We start from the raw sequence: 15,113 nt of genomic DNA, 5'->3' as shown, positions 1-15,113 counted from the left end.
CCGGGGGCCCAGGGGCCACGGGACTGTGCACCGCCCTTTTCTGAGGGTCTGTTGTGCTTGGATGAAAATCTGCAAATGAGGAATCGATTGAGGTCCCGCGCAGGGCCCTCTGGCCCTTTAGGCACCACACAGACACCCCGCTCGCCTCTGGCCGGCCCTGTCCCACCAGGGGCTGCCCCGCGGTCCCCGGAGACAGCAGCCTTGCTCACCTGGGTGCAGAAGGGGAAGAGGGGAAGTCAGGGGCTTTGCTGCAAGCAGGACCTCCTGAGCGCCGGTCGCTTCCTGCCCTTCCTCCCGCGGTCACTCCACTCTTGCACAACTGGCCGGCCGGGCTGCCCTGTCCCGCAGACACCAGCCACAGCTGTCAGCTGCCACCTTCCTTTCCACTTCCCTCCTGCGGCCTCCCCATACTTCCTCACGTGGCACCGGCAGGCAGCACGAAGAGACCAGAAATCCTGCTGTCCCTGGCAGTGGCCTCTGTGGCTCAGCGGGCTCAAAGCCTTTGTGAGGCTGAGACAGGACTCACGTGCGTGGGTGGAAAAAGCAAGAGATCAAAGGGTTTTAAAAAGGTGTTTGGGGGGGCGCCAGGGCGGCTCGGTCGGTTAAGTGTCCATTGGGCTCTTGATTTCGGCTCAGGTCACGATCTCAAGGTTCATGAGTTCGAGCCCCCAATAGGGCTCTGTGCTGTCAGCATGGAGCCTGCTTGGGATTCTCTCTCTCCGCCCTTCCCCTGCTCACACACTCTCTCTCAAAATAAATAAATAAACTAAAAATAAACAAATAAAGGGAATGAACAAAGAAGGAGATGATGGATGGATAAAAGGTGTTTTTTTTGGGGGGGGGAGATACAAAAATTTTAAAAAGCGTTTAAAACTTTTATTGTGAAGTATACAGAAAACTGTAGAAAATGGAGTTTAATGATTATCAAGTCGTGACTATCACAAAGTAGATGTCTCACTACCTGTTGGCTGGGGATCAGAACAATACCCCAGAGGACCTCCCCACCTCCCCTTGGTGGCTGGGTCAGGAATGTTTTTTCATAAACACCTCACATAAACAGCCTCACAACGAGGCTGTCAGGTGGATACTGTTATTTCCCCCACCTTATAGGTGGGGAAACCGAGGCACAGAGCAGTAAATAGGTTGCTGTGGCTAGCAAGGGAAGCGCTGGGATTTGACCCCGGGTAGTCTGGACCCCAGGCCCACGCAGCCAACCACTAGGCTCCCCTGCCCTGCCCTCGAATGTGAGTGAATGATGATGGACGTAACGGGATTCACGACGGAAGAGTCAGCCTGTGTGAACACTGCAGAGAGGGAGACTCTCAAATCGGGCCAGCCTGGGAGGGCAGAGCTTTGCTTCCATGCTTGAGGGTCTTGGCCTCTTTCCAGGTGCCACCTTCTCCACCCCCAGGCCTCCCCCAGATGGGCTGGACTGGCCAGTTCCTCAACCAGGAAATCCCCAAGGCTGGGCCAACAGAGACAGGCTGAGTGGAGAGGGGTTTGGAATAAGAGCCTGAGGTCCAGGCAGTGCCCTCCGGGATCCTGTGTTGAGAGGGATTCTAGGGCTTTCCAGGATTGGAACAAATCAGCCATCATTTTGAGGTGGTTTTTTCCCAAGTGTAACGCAGAGCCCTCCTTGGTGGAGAAAAGCCTGGATCAGCAGCCTGATGAGCCCTGGGCCAGCCCTCAGCACCAGTTCTCTTCTGGTGCCTGCACTGGCAGGATGGGGCCCTGAGTCACCACCGACCGGTAGGCAGACAAACCACTTGGGAGGGTACAGTGGCCGTGAAGGGCAAGGCTCTAATGGCACGCAGGTGTCTCTGTGCAGAAATGCAGGTTGCTGGAGGTCTGCTTCCCAAGGGAACGCAAGTCTTCATTTCTCGGCCAACCTGGGCCAGAAATGGGTTCTGGCTGGGCCGGGGACGGACCTCATCGGCAGAGAGCCAGGTGCCTGCACCCGGGACACATCTGAGTCCCACCCCTGGGAATTTCTTCTCCCCTTGGCCTAAGGATCCTGGAGTGAAGGCTCAGACCCCGCCAAGGGAGGACGCGTGCATGCCAACCGCCGGCCGTGGGCACGGTGGACTCACACCCACTTGCTTGGGACTCAGACGCCTTCACTTCTAGTTCGGAGCCCTTGGCAAGGTAACTTAGTTGTTTCACCTGGAAGATGGAGCTAACAGCTGCAGATTTCGCAGGCCGTGTTCTGGATCACATGAGGCTCAAGTGCTTAGCTTGGCAAATGACTCTCATCAAAGTGCTGTGCAGGACCAGCCCGGGGTGCAGCGGGGTGCAGGGGTGGGAGAGGTCTACTCTGCCAGTTTGGGTGTGTGTGTGGGGGCGCTTCTCACTGTTGCAACTGGGACTTGAACGAGGGCAGGGCCGAATGAGTGGCAGCGGGCAGGTGTGAGGCTCAGACCCCTGGACTGGCTCTCATTCTGCTGGGAGTGGTCACCCGAGGCTGGGACAGAGGCTTTCCCTTCAAGGTCAGGCGGAGGACAGAAACCAAGACCGTGGGCTTCAGCTTGGGGCTGTCCCCACTGCACTGCAGCTCTCTGGCAGAGCTCCGGACACGCAGCGGCCTGGCAGATCCGATGGATGGAGTTTGGCGAGCCCTCCAGGGCTTGGCCTTGTGCCTGCCCCCCTCCACACCCCAAACCCACTGCCTGGCTGACACTTCCTTGCTGACTGGGCCCAGATGTGTCATGCGGTGCGAGTTATTTAAAGCTCGTTGACCACAGAGGATAAATCCAGCAGCAAGCTGCCACCGCGGGGGGTTCGCGATTTGCTTGAGCTTCAAGCTCATTCCAGTAGCGAGGCAATCGCGCCTCCAGGTGCAGTCACCAGGGCTGAGCTGCCGCGTGCACATCTGTCCGGGCCTGGGAGCGGGAAGCCGGCTGGCGGTGTGGCGTCCGCGACTTGCCAGGGGCTCAGTACCTCTGCCATCCCCAAGGGGATACGGGACACTAAGGACACACGGGTGTGGAGTGAGGGGACGGCCACCTGCAGACAGGTGGGGCACACAGGTGTGAAGCGACCGCTCACGCCATCCTGCAGCACACGGTCTCGCGCCACTGGTCCCTTCTGAAGGCCAATAAGCCAACACTTGCTATGGCTTCGTGACCACACTCCGACCCTGCATTTTTGGAGCCCCTCACCCGTTATCTCTTATGAAGGATTTTTCCTAGAGGCTCTACACTGCTCACTATAAGGAAGAGGACGATTTTGGTCTGAGTTCAATAGATCCTCTCAGGGTCGATCTAGGCCTTCTTACAACCTGTGACATCTCAGCTTCTGGAAGGCGGTCCTGTATTCTCTGCCTCTGGTTGGGTCTATCCAGTGGTTTTTATTGAAAGGATTGGGGACCTCTCCTACCAGGTCCCCTTGAGCATCGTCAAGGGCATGGTCCTTGATAAGGGTCATTACTGCTTTAGGGAACTTGAGGTTTAAATGAGCAGAGACCACACATGAAGTGGACACTACAAAATGTCCCTCAACCACCTGATCTCGCTTCTGAGAAGGAAACCCGGCAGGAAACCCCTTTACAAACGGGTGTACAAATGGGTGTTATGTCATCGCCAGCTTTCAACTTTGCGGGCACTTCCTTAAAATAAAACCACAAGGTATGCCTGGCTTGGGGGTGAGGTGGGGTGGGGCAGCAGGGGGAGGTAAGGTGATATACAAAACCATTGTTGACCAGACTAAAGAAGCTGGGGGAAAACCGAGTCTATGCGCCTTTGTTTTGTATTTAACCCAGTTCTTGGTGGGGAGAAAGCCCCTCTGGGGCAGCTAAGCTAGGTCCACCCACTGTGCTTGTCAACTGGCCACCAGGCCCCAGGCCGAGACCCCTAGGTATACGTGGTTTCATAACCAGCCACAAGCTTTCTCCTTTGAGCTAAGAAGGTTGGCAGCCGTGGGGCAAACCCCTCACCTACTAGAGTAAGAGAGTCCAGACTGCAGAGGTTAGGAAAACAACTTCGGGGGGCGGGGGGGGGGGGTCAGTCTCAACAGAAGGACGAACAGCCCCTGACTCACAGGCCGGAAAAGCCAAGCAAGAGCTGCTATGCTAAAGAGAGCAGCCTACAGGTCACCTCAGTTCCTGAAACCCTGCTCCATTCTTTGCCCCCATCCTAGGGAAACCAAGGCGTCCCTGGGGGAGAGCACGTCTTCCAAACACACGCGTGTCCAGAAACTGGGGCTTCCATTTAGGAGAGCTACCCATTGGTGGGTGGCAATTCCCTACCCACTAAAGGTTAAGTCAACCAAGTCCCTTGAATTTCTTTAGACCAGGGCTTGTGGTGTTTAGTGGAAACTGGAAAGGCCAGGTCAGTCTTCCTCTCCCAGATTTTTTTTCCTTCCCGACACACCTTTCTGGTCTTTGGTGGTGGTGATGGTGGGGAAGAAACAAGGCACCAAGGTTGCTCCGAATAACAGACTTACTTCAAAGGGAACCAGCTGCCTGCTGCGGAAAGCAGTGCTGTGGAACATCGCAGGCTACAGATCTGGGCTCAAGTCCCATCCGTCTGTCAGTCTCAGGGGAAGACTGGGGCGGCGGGGGGGGGGGGGGTGGGGGGAGTGGGGGCGACTCAAGTCTTCACTTCCTCATCCGCAAACTCTGAAAGCGACCTCGGCAAGGCGCAAGAGCACACTCAATACCCCTAACCTCCCCTCGGGAACCAGAGGTCTGGAGAGGTCTCTTCTGACGCACTGCCTGCCAGGAAGGACCATCCTGCATACGCTCAGCAGCCGCGTCTGGGTCGGCCGGGCAAATGCACAGATCCCTCCTGACACGTTCCCTTCCAGCTTCGGCGGGGGCCCTTCCCCTCAGCCCCACCCTCTGTGGAGAATCTTCGTTCTCCCCTCCCTCCACCGAAGATCCACAGCTGGGAGAGGGGGTTTGCGCTGAGCCCGACTCCGTGGATGGGATCTAAAGCGTACAATCCCGGCACGGACATATTTCTTGGCTTTTACGGTTCTCCCGAAGGAAGGTTCCTCGAGTAACAACTGTCCAGAAGTGGAGCTTGGATTTGGTCACAAAGCCCACCTTCCCCATCGCTCCACTTCCCAGAAGGATTGTGTTTAACCAGCACTCACGGAATAAGGAGGCTGTTTTCGGAAATACTAACTGACAAGGCCTGAGCTGTGTTTTTCAGTTCAGTCCTCACTGATCCACCAGAGATCTCGGGGGGCAAGTTTCACCCCCACTCCCTCGCAGAGCCACACTGTGTACCTGTGGTCTCATTTACATACACACTGCTGACTCGTGAACACCGAGCGGAGGCTTTGTCTCCCGGCCTTCCTGGGTGCCCCCCACCCCCGTCCATGGACAAGCCCCAGGGCCCCTGCAGGAAGGAGGCAATTGGGGAAGGCGGTCACCTGGCCAGGAAGTACGGCTGCTCTGAGGCTACGGGACCGCGGGACGCAGGGGCCCAGGGCAACCGGACGCCTGGCCCCACACACAGGCTCTTCCAGCAGGATGGGACGGGAGCACTCCTGGCTGCGGGGAGCTCGTTCAGTTCAGAGGGGAGGTGGAATGGGGCGGGCAGCATTCCTCAAGCCTGTAACAAGTCAGGACGACGGCGGAGCGCAGATTCTGTGCTGTCTGCCAGGAGACCAGGAACAGAAACCGATCCACGGGGCAGATGCGAAACGAAAAAGGAAAAGCTTTCCGACAACATACAAAAATAAAAAATTTGCGTGTGTGTGCCAGATTTGTTGCTCTTGCACTGAAGGGTTAAACAGATCTCCTTGCTGAGTGTGATCCCACAAAATGGTAAAAAAAAAAAAAAAAAAAAAAAAAAGTGTTAGGTGTAAGCCTCCGCTCTTTTAAAAGCCGCCCGTGGAGGGGCAGGTTCTTAAGCAGCTGGGGGGGGGGGGGGGGGAGGGGGCGTCGTGGGCGAGGGCGGCAGGGCCGCCCGAGCTTTTGGAGACGGCTTCACAGGAATCACGAGGCCCTCTACCGTAGCAGCTGTCACCGCGGTGTCGGGAGGCTAGCAACCAGGGCGCTCGTTCTGCCTTCCCCGAGCGCACCCGCGGAGAGAACAGAAAGTCCCCAGAGTGCATGCGCTGCAGGGTTCTGTCGCAGGAGGAGCTCCGGCTGGAGCGGCCCCAGCACCGCCCCGAAGGGCAGAGTCGGGGGCTCCCCGGAACGGCGCCCTCCTAGCCCTCGCCCTGCACGCCGCCTACCGCCGAACCACCCGGGTTCCCCAGACAGAACCACGAAAACACCTTCGAGAGCAATGAGTTAGTGTGTGAAAGGCATGGATGGATTTTATTTATTACCCTATATCTACAATTTAATTTGAGGTAAAATATAAGCAACACATAAAAATGCCTATTTCTGCTACCATGTAATATAATTCTCCATCGTGAATATTGTGATAAAGCTAATGGAAACTCTATGCCGTCACGTACTCTAGCTTCTTATAGCTGGTATTTTACAACTCTCATTGTCTGTGAAATCCCAACACACGTACGATTCTCCCACGAAGGGCGCAGGACTCTCAGAGGGCGCAGAATCAGCTCGTGGGCCCCTCCCTCCCCACGCTGGAGCCTCAGTGCTACACGTCGAGATCTAAAATGGCGAAGGCAATGGAAACGCGTGGGGCCTGACCCAGGCGGGAGCGGCGTTCCGAGGAGACCCACACCGCCACAGGTCACAGGGCGGTGAGGCTTTAGTGTCTCGGAGCTCGCCCCGACACTCATACCTGATCTTCAGCTTCTGGAACACCAGGCGTTTTATTCGGATGAGAAGTCAGGGTGGGAGAGGTTCCGAGGCTCCGTCTGTAAGCCACACGCCGACATGCTAACCTCTCGCTGGCTGTTAGGCGATCCGGATGGTGGTTTTTTTAATTATGATAAAAAAACATATGAACCATGATAGATAGCTTAGGAAAAGGTTTAGTCAAATATACAGATACTAGCTGTTCACTCAGTCGTCAAGGAGAGCCGTGAACAAAAGGATCATTTAAATGATTTCTCAAATAGAAAAAACCTAAAAGGACTGTCACAGGTGCTTTCTTCACTGCAGGAGCTGAGATGTTCCCGGAGGAGAGATCTTCACTTGATTGGAAAACAAAACACCACAGCTGAAGGCTCTGTTGCTGCGTAAAAAATCTGATGAGATTCATCCCTGCCATTTTCCCTGTCGTTTTTCCAGCATTGCTGTAAAATCCTTATAATACATTCCAAAGTAAACCAGCCATTCCAAATCTACAGTCACTCTGCTCTTTAATTCAATTCACAGAACTGCTGAAAAAGTAGACATTTCTATCTAAAAGTAGAAAAAAAGGTTTGTATAGAAGGTATTTCTGTTATACAAGTATATTACACAGCTCGGGGCAGTAACAGGTCCGAAAAGCTCTTCTCACCCACTGATACTTTAAGCTAAAACAGAAGAGAAAACAAACAAGCGAGAGCACGGGTTAATCTGATTACAAGACTTTCACATCCGCAGATAGCACAACTCAATCAGCACCCAAGTCCATGAACTGACAGTATTAAAAAAAAAAAAAGCCCTCAGGCACACCTCAGAGCCCACTGCCGCGAAGCTACACCCTCCGACCAGCGCGTCTACATTCAACAGCTGGGGCCCGGGGAGGAGCGACGGGACGGGAGCGGAGGTGGCTGACTCCCGGCATAGGGCTCCGCTCCTGTTAACAACCGGGCCAAGTTCAGGAAGTCTGAACAGCAGGTTCAGGGTTGTAAGTAAATTATGCGAGCTGCAAAATGGATTGAGCAGCTTGGCCAGACTCTGCAAACACCATTATTGTGATTGGGGAAAAAGCCAGCGTGGTGATACGGATTCAGAGTGAACTCCAATGGAGAGGATAAGATCTACCCTACAGATCAGAAACAAAACATTTTTCTTTTAGGGCAAAGCGCTTTTACGTCTTTGGCTCAAAGGCAGATATTGATCTAAGGAAAATCTTTCTGCTTGATCTTCTAACTCAAACCATCCGGTAGGGCTTACACTTGGACCTCATTATGGCCGAAGCAGGGAAAACACAGCATTAGATTATGAGCATGCGGGGGAGGGGGAAGTTCAGACGAACACTAGAGGGCATCCCAGACACAGATGCTGATTTACCCTAGGAGGGAAGAGGTCTACCACGTAGGGTCTGGTTCTTGCTTGATCTGAGAGTTTCCGTCAGTCTCCTTTATTTCTATCAAGAAAACCAAAAGGGAACTGATAAATTACACTACGAATGCAAATGTGTATAATTATAAACCCACTCAGATCAAACTATGTGCTAAAATGACTTATCAAGAATTGTAAAGATACTAAAGATAACATTTTCAGAGACAGTGTTTCCCTAACAGTTCTTAATTGTGCCACTTAAGTGTTCACAGTAACAAGCATCTTCTTATGTATCTATTTAAAAATCTACGTTAGAAAGTAGTTATTCCACTGGCTCAGAATTCATTTCGAGTCATTTGGAGAAAACGGAGCAGAAGAACCATGAGTCATCGCCAACACGCCATTTCTGGGCAAAAACGACACATCCAATTCACCCAGAAACAAAAGAAAACCCAAGCACACAGTTCTAGTGAGACGGCTCGAACACCACCGTCAATCCCTTGTCCTAAGAGCGCTCCTGGGGGACTTCAGTCTTGGACCACCGGCTGCCCTACCCTTTTACCTTCTGTTGCAGGGCCCTCCAACTGGCTTGGCTCAGCGGATTCTGCAGAGAAACACATCAAGATTTGCTGTAACGCTGTTTTAACATTGCTGTGTCTCACTTATCTACAAGGGCCCAGAGGAAGCCAGGAGAAAGCCCTCCACACACCGCACACCAAGCGCAAGTCGCAGATGAAACAGCAGCCACGGCTTCTTGGGATTAAACACACGTGTCTCACGTGTCTCAACTGGTGTCTCAACTGGTCTAACAAAAGTCTCCTTTTTCGGACATTTCAGTTTCCTCACGCAACCCAAGTCTTCAATAACAATTGTAGTTTCACCTAGTTCTAACATGAGGGAACAAGTTCCTTTTTCACGTCCTTTTCCCCTTTTCTGTGGGTTCCCCTTTAATGAAAGCCTTTTTTTGGTTTCAGTGAACCACAGTAGCAGGCTTCAACGCTGGTTTCTAAGGAATGTTTAAAGCCACAATACACGCATTTCCACCCGGCACAATCCGGCTGGTGACCAGCAATGGAAATGAATGGCACCAACGGTGAAGTCTAGACAAGCTTCGCCCTCAGAAATTGCACTGCACACGCTTGGCCTTGGGGTTCCTGACCTCCTTCCCAGCTGACGGGGGCACTGGAGTCAAATGGCCTATGCCCCACACTTCTCAGTTGGGACCCAGAGCTCGAGCACATACAGGCTTCCAAACACGGGAGTCAAAGACAAAGTCTAAGTGTGAGTGTGTAAATGACTTTCCCTAAAGTCAGGCGAATGTTATTAGCAAGTGAGGCCCCACAATTTTATGTGGTCCATTTTATCACAAAAGCAGGAACAATTCTATGTTTTACCCCACTTAATTTACCTTGTATCACTGGGCCTTCTGACTCACTCTGATCGACCAACTCTGAAAATAAAGTAGATTGATTTGAACAATAACTTAATGCATGCTGTTACAATGGAAAAGCATTTGTACATACATTCTCAATTTGGATGCTCCAACTTGGCCACAACAGGCACTATTTTCCTATGACAAGAAGGGAACACAAGAGTTCTGGCATGTCCCATCAGAAGAACTAATTTATAGTAATTACTGGAAAATTCTATTATAGACTACTGCACAAGGATGAGAACAAAATTGAACATTTTAAACAAAGTTAAGGGGGCTAGGAGGTTTAAAATACAATGCTCTTTGAACCTAACAGTTATATAGAAGACAGATGAATTGGGATTAATAATTAAAAAAAAAAAAAAAAAAATCCAGGGACGCCTGGGTGGCTCAGTCGGTTGAGTGTCTGACTTCGGCTTAGGTCACGATCTCGCAGTTTATGAGTTCGAGCCCCGAGTCAGGCTCTGTGCTGACAGCTTGGGAGCCCGGAGCCTGCTTTGGATTCTGTGTCTCCCTCTCAATCTCTCTCTCTCTCTCTCTCTCTGCCCCTCCCCTACTCATGCTCTGTCTCTCCCTCTCTCAAAAATAAACAAACATTTAAAAAAAAAGAGGAAAAAATTATCATGGGATTTCTTTAAATGACCAAATTCCCTGGTGTGATCCAAGCTGAATGTCACACAGATGATGCAAATATCTATGAAGCAAGGTGTGTGTCCTCTTTCATTACTGACATCACCACGGACTAACACACTTGGCCCAGACAGAGAATAAGAAAAACAGAACCTATGAAAAAAAAAGTCATGGTTTGGGGGTACAATCAAACGAACACATTTTGTGATAAAGTGAAACCCAAAACTTGGGAGGCAGAGGAGACAGAACGAAATCCAGGACACTGAAGAGTGGAGCCCCCAGCGGGATGAACGGCTTGAGGACAGGGGGGCAGGCAGCACCTACAGTCACTGCGTGATTTCCCAGGTCGGCTGGGGGAGGGGGGGGGGCACGCTGCTGCTCCGTGGGCCCCCAAAACTCCTGAACACTAAATTGAAGAGGCTCCCCACTTTCCCAGTGAACAGACTACAGACTGAGTACTCAAAGTAGAGGGGTTTTAGAGAGTTATAAAAATAATGCCAATTGGAAAAAAGACTGAAATGCTAACGGTACCGGGAAAGAGAATGTTCACTTTTGAAACATTTCAATGAAGTCGGCAGAACCTAAAACATACCAGCACATGTATATACAGTGTTTGCTAAAAATACAACTTAAAATGATAAGAACATCAAGGAATTGGAAGAACGGACATATATACATTTGCTGGTGCAACAACGTTTGAGAGCACATCGTGCCAGATGGAGGCTTGACCAGGAACGGAAGCAAGGTACGGCTCATTAAAGATCTACTTATCTAGCACAGTGATTACACAGTAACAGTAAAGTTACTGTGGTAATAGTATCGAATACAGATTGTATTTCCTGAGCACATAAAGTACTGCTCTGGGTTAGGGGTCAACAAACTTTTTCATCAAGAGCTAGGTAAGTGCGTATTTCAGGATTTGCAGGGGACGATGCTCTCTGTTACAGCTCCCAACTCCGCCTAAGCAAACAGGCCTTCTTGGAAACGTTCTTTTTATCTCCCCCTCCGCCCGCAATAAAACTTTATTTACAAACACAGGCAACAACTCTCTGATCCCCGTTTAAGAGGTCTGACACGTAATGAGTCATTTAAAATGCTCTAAAGCTCTCAATATGGGTACTAACATCACCATTTTAGGAACAAATAAAGTGATATTTAAAAGCTCAACAAGTGACCCCATTTCACATGTGTAATGTGCACAGTGCTTTTACACTGAGGCTAAAACCCCAACTTCGCCCAGTTGCTGCTGTAGGTGAACGGAAATATCTACCGTGTGAGCAAAGTGCAAGTGCACATGGTCTCGCACACCCCGCACAGGACGAAACAAAAAGACTTCATGAAATTTACTCACGGTTATTAATCACAAGTCCCGGAAATGGTCTGAAGAGAGAAACAAATGGGGTAACCGTTTATTTTTACTCTACAAGCAGTTACATGTACATTCAGCTTATCTCACTAACTTGTAACTCATGTCACTTACGTGTCACAATGAGCACTGTTACCAACTACGTTTCAATCTCACACTTTTTAATCTATGGACACACAGACACGTGAAGAACTCTACAGGCCATTATTAGAAAAGGCCACAGTAAAGACGGTGAGAAGAGAACAGCAGTGAAGAAGAAAGAAGAGAGGAATTCCGGCAGCAGGGTCTAACGGAAGCAGGCTTTTACCGAGACCCCCGGGGAGGAGCACGGATGACAGACTCGGGTTAAGTGGGACAAAAACTGGGGGAAGATGAGCGGATGCCAGGAAGGAACCTCGGGAGAGGTTACCACGTGAGCTAGCTCCCAGAGCCAGACCTGAAGGACCTGTACCGGACACAGTGGGAACCTGGCAATGAGCTGACTGGGAGGATCTCGTGACAGCCACGTTTCTGGGAGGTGGGAGGAGCGTAAAGACGCCACGGATGCGTGCTCGGGCAGCTGGGAAGGAGGACACCTACTGCCAACCTCCTGGGACAGGCGCACGGTAAGGAATGGAATTCCCGACGGGGTTGGCGAGGAGGTGCGATCATCGCTCCCAACGCTGTGGATAAGGAGCTGATGCTCTCAAAGGTGACAACCCACACTATTGTTGTGCAGACAAGGAAGGAAACAAAAGGACCTGGCTGACTTGGGGTCAGACTCGACTGCCCGGAGCCTGCGATGACGGGCCCGAGACACGGGCTGGCCATTTTTCCTTAATGGGCCAGACAGTAAATATTTCAGGCTTTGCAGACGACGCTGTCTCCGTCCCAATGACTCAGTGTTACCCCTGTACCCTGAGAGCAGCGGTCGGCACTATGGACACAAGTGCATGGCACGGTGTCTTAATACAACTTTATAAGATAAACAGGTAGTGGGCTGGATTTGGTCCACAGGCGACGGTTTGCTAACCCCTTGCCTTAAAAACCAGAGAATCCAGAGTCAGCCCAGGGAGAAGAGAACCTCACAGTAAGATAACTGAAGTATTTTACGTGTTTCCCTTCGCCACATGGTGAGCTGGACTCTACTATTCCCTAGGCCTACATTCTGGAAGACGACGTAGCCTCATGGTCTGCAGATTCATTCTTCCAAACAAGCAGGGAGCTCTCACTTACCGAATGACTGTGAATTTAATGAACTCGGCAGAATCTAAGATCCTTCTCATGGAGCTGATTTCCAGGTAACTGGGGGCTTTGAATGACACTCCAGGAGGCATGCCGTCAACCACCACACAGCCAGGGTTAATTGTGATTTTCCTGTAGGGAACTTTCACAGGGAAACCCATACCAATAGCTTCACCTAGGACAAGACAAACAGCACAAAAGCACAGATTAACCTGTCATCTTAGAAGCGGCTAAAAAGCACAGGACCAACATTTAAACACGGTCTCCGCTGTTAATAAAGGCAATGCACACGACAAGCAACCTTACCTTTGAACCTCAGTTCTGGTCACTTTGATATCAACCTGATGGTCAAGAGTCTGACAGAGCTAAGGTTTCCTTAGGAAAGAACTTTAGAGAAACTCAAACACTTACGTTGAAAGCTTATTTCCTTGCATAACGGGAAATAACAACTATCTGAGCCTAAGCTACAGTCCAGTACTGGAACACCCAAGCTCACCACAAGCAGCACCCTGCAAATGCAGAACTCACCAAATTTCCGACTGAAGAGGTCGTTCACTTGCTCTCTGAGCTGTCTCGCTTTTTCGACTTTTGACAGCCTTTCATTATCATCATCTAGAAAAGGTGAGAGGACAGTTCTAGCTTAATAATGCAATTAAAAAATTTTTTAAACGTTTATTCATTTTTGAGAGACAGAGTGTGAATGGGGGAGGGCAGAGAGAGGGAGACACAGAATCAGAAGCAGGCTCCAGGCTCTTAGCTGTTAGCACAGAGACTGACACTGGGCTCAAACCCACAAACTGTGAGATCATGACCTGAGCTGAAGTCGGATACTTAACTGGCGCCTCAATAATGCAATTTTAAAGTATTTAAAAAAAATTTTTTTAATGTTTATTTTTGAGAGAGAGAGGGAGACAGAGTGTGAGTGGGGGAGGGGGAGAGAAAGAGAGAGGGAGACACAGAATCCGAAGCAGGCTTCAGGCTCTGAGCTGTCAGCACAGAGCCCAACACAGGGCTCAAACCCACAAACTATGAGATCATGACCTGAGCCAAAGTCGGATGTTCAGCCGACTGAGCACCGACAGGTGCCCCTAAAGTATTTTTAAAAAAAATTTTTTTTTTTTAACGTTTATTTATTTTTGAGACAGAGAGAGACAAAGCATGAATGGGGGAGGGTCAGAGAGAGGGAGACACAGAATCTGAAACAGGCTCCAGGCTCTGAGCTGTCAGCACAGACCCCGACGCGGGGCTCGAACTCACGGACCGCGAGATCATGACCTGAGCCGAAGTCGGCCGCTTAACCGACTGAGCCACCCAGGCGCCCCCCTAAAGTATTTTTTTAATGTCTATTTAATTACGGTGAGAGAGAGAGAGAGAGAGAGAGAGAGAGAGAGAGAGAGAGAGAGAGAAGTGAGTGCGCAGGAGCAGGGGAGGGGCAGAGAGAGAATCCCAAACAGGCTCTGTGCTGACAGCTCAGAGCCTGGAGCCTGTGTGCTGAGAGCACAGAGCCTGATGCAAGGCTTGATCTCATGAGCTGTGATCAAGATCAGAGCTGGACGCTCAACCAAGGCACCCCGGTGCCCCAATAATGCAAGTTTAATTCCAAGTCAAATTTTACGTGCTGAGTCAACCTGCTTTATGTTTTTGGAAGACTGAAGTATTTTACACTACTCAAGATTAAAACAACTTAACCAAATGATGTGAGTATGACAGCAACCTGAAAATGCTAACTAAGCCTTTATTCCTGTTATGAAGAGCTTCACCTGCTCTCTTGTACGGATTTCCTAAACAAGACGCGAGGTACTAGCTCATGCCGCATTCGGTAACCTCCTAGAGCGTTCTGCAAAGCAACCAATGAGATGATGTGTTTGGTGAGCGCTTTCTGAAGGGCAGGCGGGGACGCAGTGCTGCAGAGGGCGAGCACCGGGAACCTGTCTACTCTAACACCCAAAGAAGGAAAACCCGACTAACGAGATAAAGGCAGAGAAACCATACCTGGAATCGTCACCTGAATGATGTTAAGATCTTCAACACCAGATGCAGTAGTATTAACATTGGGCGATGAATTTATTTTTCCTTAACATAGAAACATCAGATCAGAGTGTACACAGAATAGACTCAAATCCTCTCTACTCATGTGCTTACGATCCAGACTCCGCAAGATAGTATTTAACCTAACTTTGTTCAATGCTTGTTCCTTTTTATGGTCTATTTTGTCATTCTGTGGTATTAAGCTTCTTTAAAGACTTTCTCTCCCCCTCGCCACCTTTTCTTTCTTGTTGGGATTAGCATAGCACCAGACACACAGAGATTCTCATTCGTTAAACAGACTCCAAATCATAAACCAGTCACAACCCCACTTTATTTTTCTCAAAGTGGGCTCC

At 50.4% G+C, this 15,113-nt stretch overlaps 1 protein-coding gene across 6 annotated transcripts in view; it reads right to left on the bottom strand.

Moving 5' to 3' along the window:
* Nucleotides 1-6,244: 6,244 nt before the first annotated feature.
* The window catches only part of GTF2I (general transcription factor IIi), a 108,473-nt gene continuing 99,604 nt past the window's right edge, over nucleotides 6,245-15,113 (bottom strand). For all 6 annotated transcript variants that reach the window (XM_060649150.3, XM_060649148.3, XM_060649151.3 and 3 more), the window contains 8 exons: nucleotides 14,725-14,805; nucleotides 13,261-13,344; nucleotides 12,724-12,907; nucleotides 11,494-11,522; nucleotides 9,489-9,530; nucleotides 8,643-8,684; nucleotides 8,090-8,165; nucleotides 6,245-7,386 (listed from right to left, as the gene is read on the bottom strand). In XM_060649150.3, the coding sequence (XP_060505133.1) occupies nucleotides 8,107-8,165; nucleotides 8,643-8,684; nucleotides 9,489-9,530; nucleotides 11,494-11,522; nucleotides 12,724-12,907; nucleotides 13,261-13,344; nucleotides 14,725-14,805 (521 nt within the window). In that variant the 3' untranslated portion in view covers nucleotides 6,245-7,386; nucleotides 8,090-8,106. The remainder of the gene's footprint in view (nucleotides 7,387-8,089; nucleotides 8,166-8,642; nucleotides 8,685-9,488; nucleotides 9,531-11,493; nucleotides 11,523-12,723; nucleotides 12,908-13,260; nucleotides 13,345-14,724; nucleotides 14,806-15,113) is intronic.

The sequence above is a fragment of the Panthera onca genome, chromosome E3 (genome assembly GCF_046562875.1).
Source record: "Panthera onca isolate mPanOnc1 chromosome E3, mPanOnc1 haplotype 2, whole genome shotgun sequence".
In the NCBI taxonomy this organism is placed as follows: domain Eukaryota; kingdom Metazoa; phylum Chordata; class Mammalia; order Carnivora; family Felidae; genus Panthera; species Panthera onca.
This window is presented reverse-complemented; position numbering and strand designations above follow the sequence as displayed.